The sequence below is a fragment of the Plasmodium reichenowi genome, assembly GCF_001601855.1.
Source record: "Plasmodium reichenowi strain SY57 chromosome Unknown, whole genome shotgun sequence".
Taxonomy (NCBI): Eukaryota; Apicomplexa; class Aconoidasida; order Haemosporida; family Plasmodiidae; genus Plasmodium; species Plasmodium reichenowi.
The window spans coordinates 1-656 of record NW_017962323.1 but is presented as its reverse complement, the minus strand read 5'-3'; the positions used below and the strand labels follow the sequence as shown (position 1 = coordinate 656).

General features: G+C 18.8%; 1 protein-coding gene across 1 annotated transcript; it reads right to left on the bottom strand.

Annotated features, from left to right (window-relative positions):
• Positions 1-602, bottom strand: PRSY57_0014100A (hypothetical protein; the record flags this gene model as incomplete). Its single annotated transcript, XM_020114215.1, has 1 exon — positions 1-602. A coding segment is annotated over one exon (602 nt), but the record flags the coding sequence as incomplete, so codon positions are not given.
• Positions 603-656: the final 54 nt, after the last annotated feature.

Below are 656 nucleotides of genomic sequence, written 5' to 3'. Positions count from 1 at the left end.
CAACATGTATATTTTTCTTCGTTATTTTGTAAAATAAAATTTTTTTTAAAATGAGAAAGAAAAAGTTCATCCTTTTCATGGATATTTGATAAATTTATATTACTTAAATGATGACTTATATTTTCTTCATTTTTTTCTTGAGAAATAGTATTATTTTTAAAAATTTTTTTTTGGTTATCATTTTTATTATTTATATGTACTTCTTTAAAAATAACAATTCTACCTGAACAACAAGAAGTTGTATAATAAAATTCCTTTTTATTTATTTCATATACACAAGGATATATTAATAAGTCGATACTTTTTTTTATTGATTTATCATCTATATCATTATATACATTTTTTTTTTCTATAATTTGCTTAACCACTTTTTCTATATATTTTACATTCCCATTCTTAATACACTTGTTGAGAAATAATTTCTTTTCCCCATCCAAACAATTTTTATATTGATTAATGATATTTAAATATAAAGAATATATATCATTCTCACAATTATCATATATGTCTTTATATATGTATAAATCTTGTTCATCATTAATAAGTGTTAAGACGTTTCTTTTCTTTTTATAAAAAGAGTCCATTGTTTTGGAAGCACTCATTAAATATGTGTATATGTAAAATCTATATAATTACAAAAAAAAAAATAAAATAAA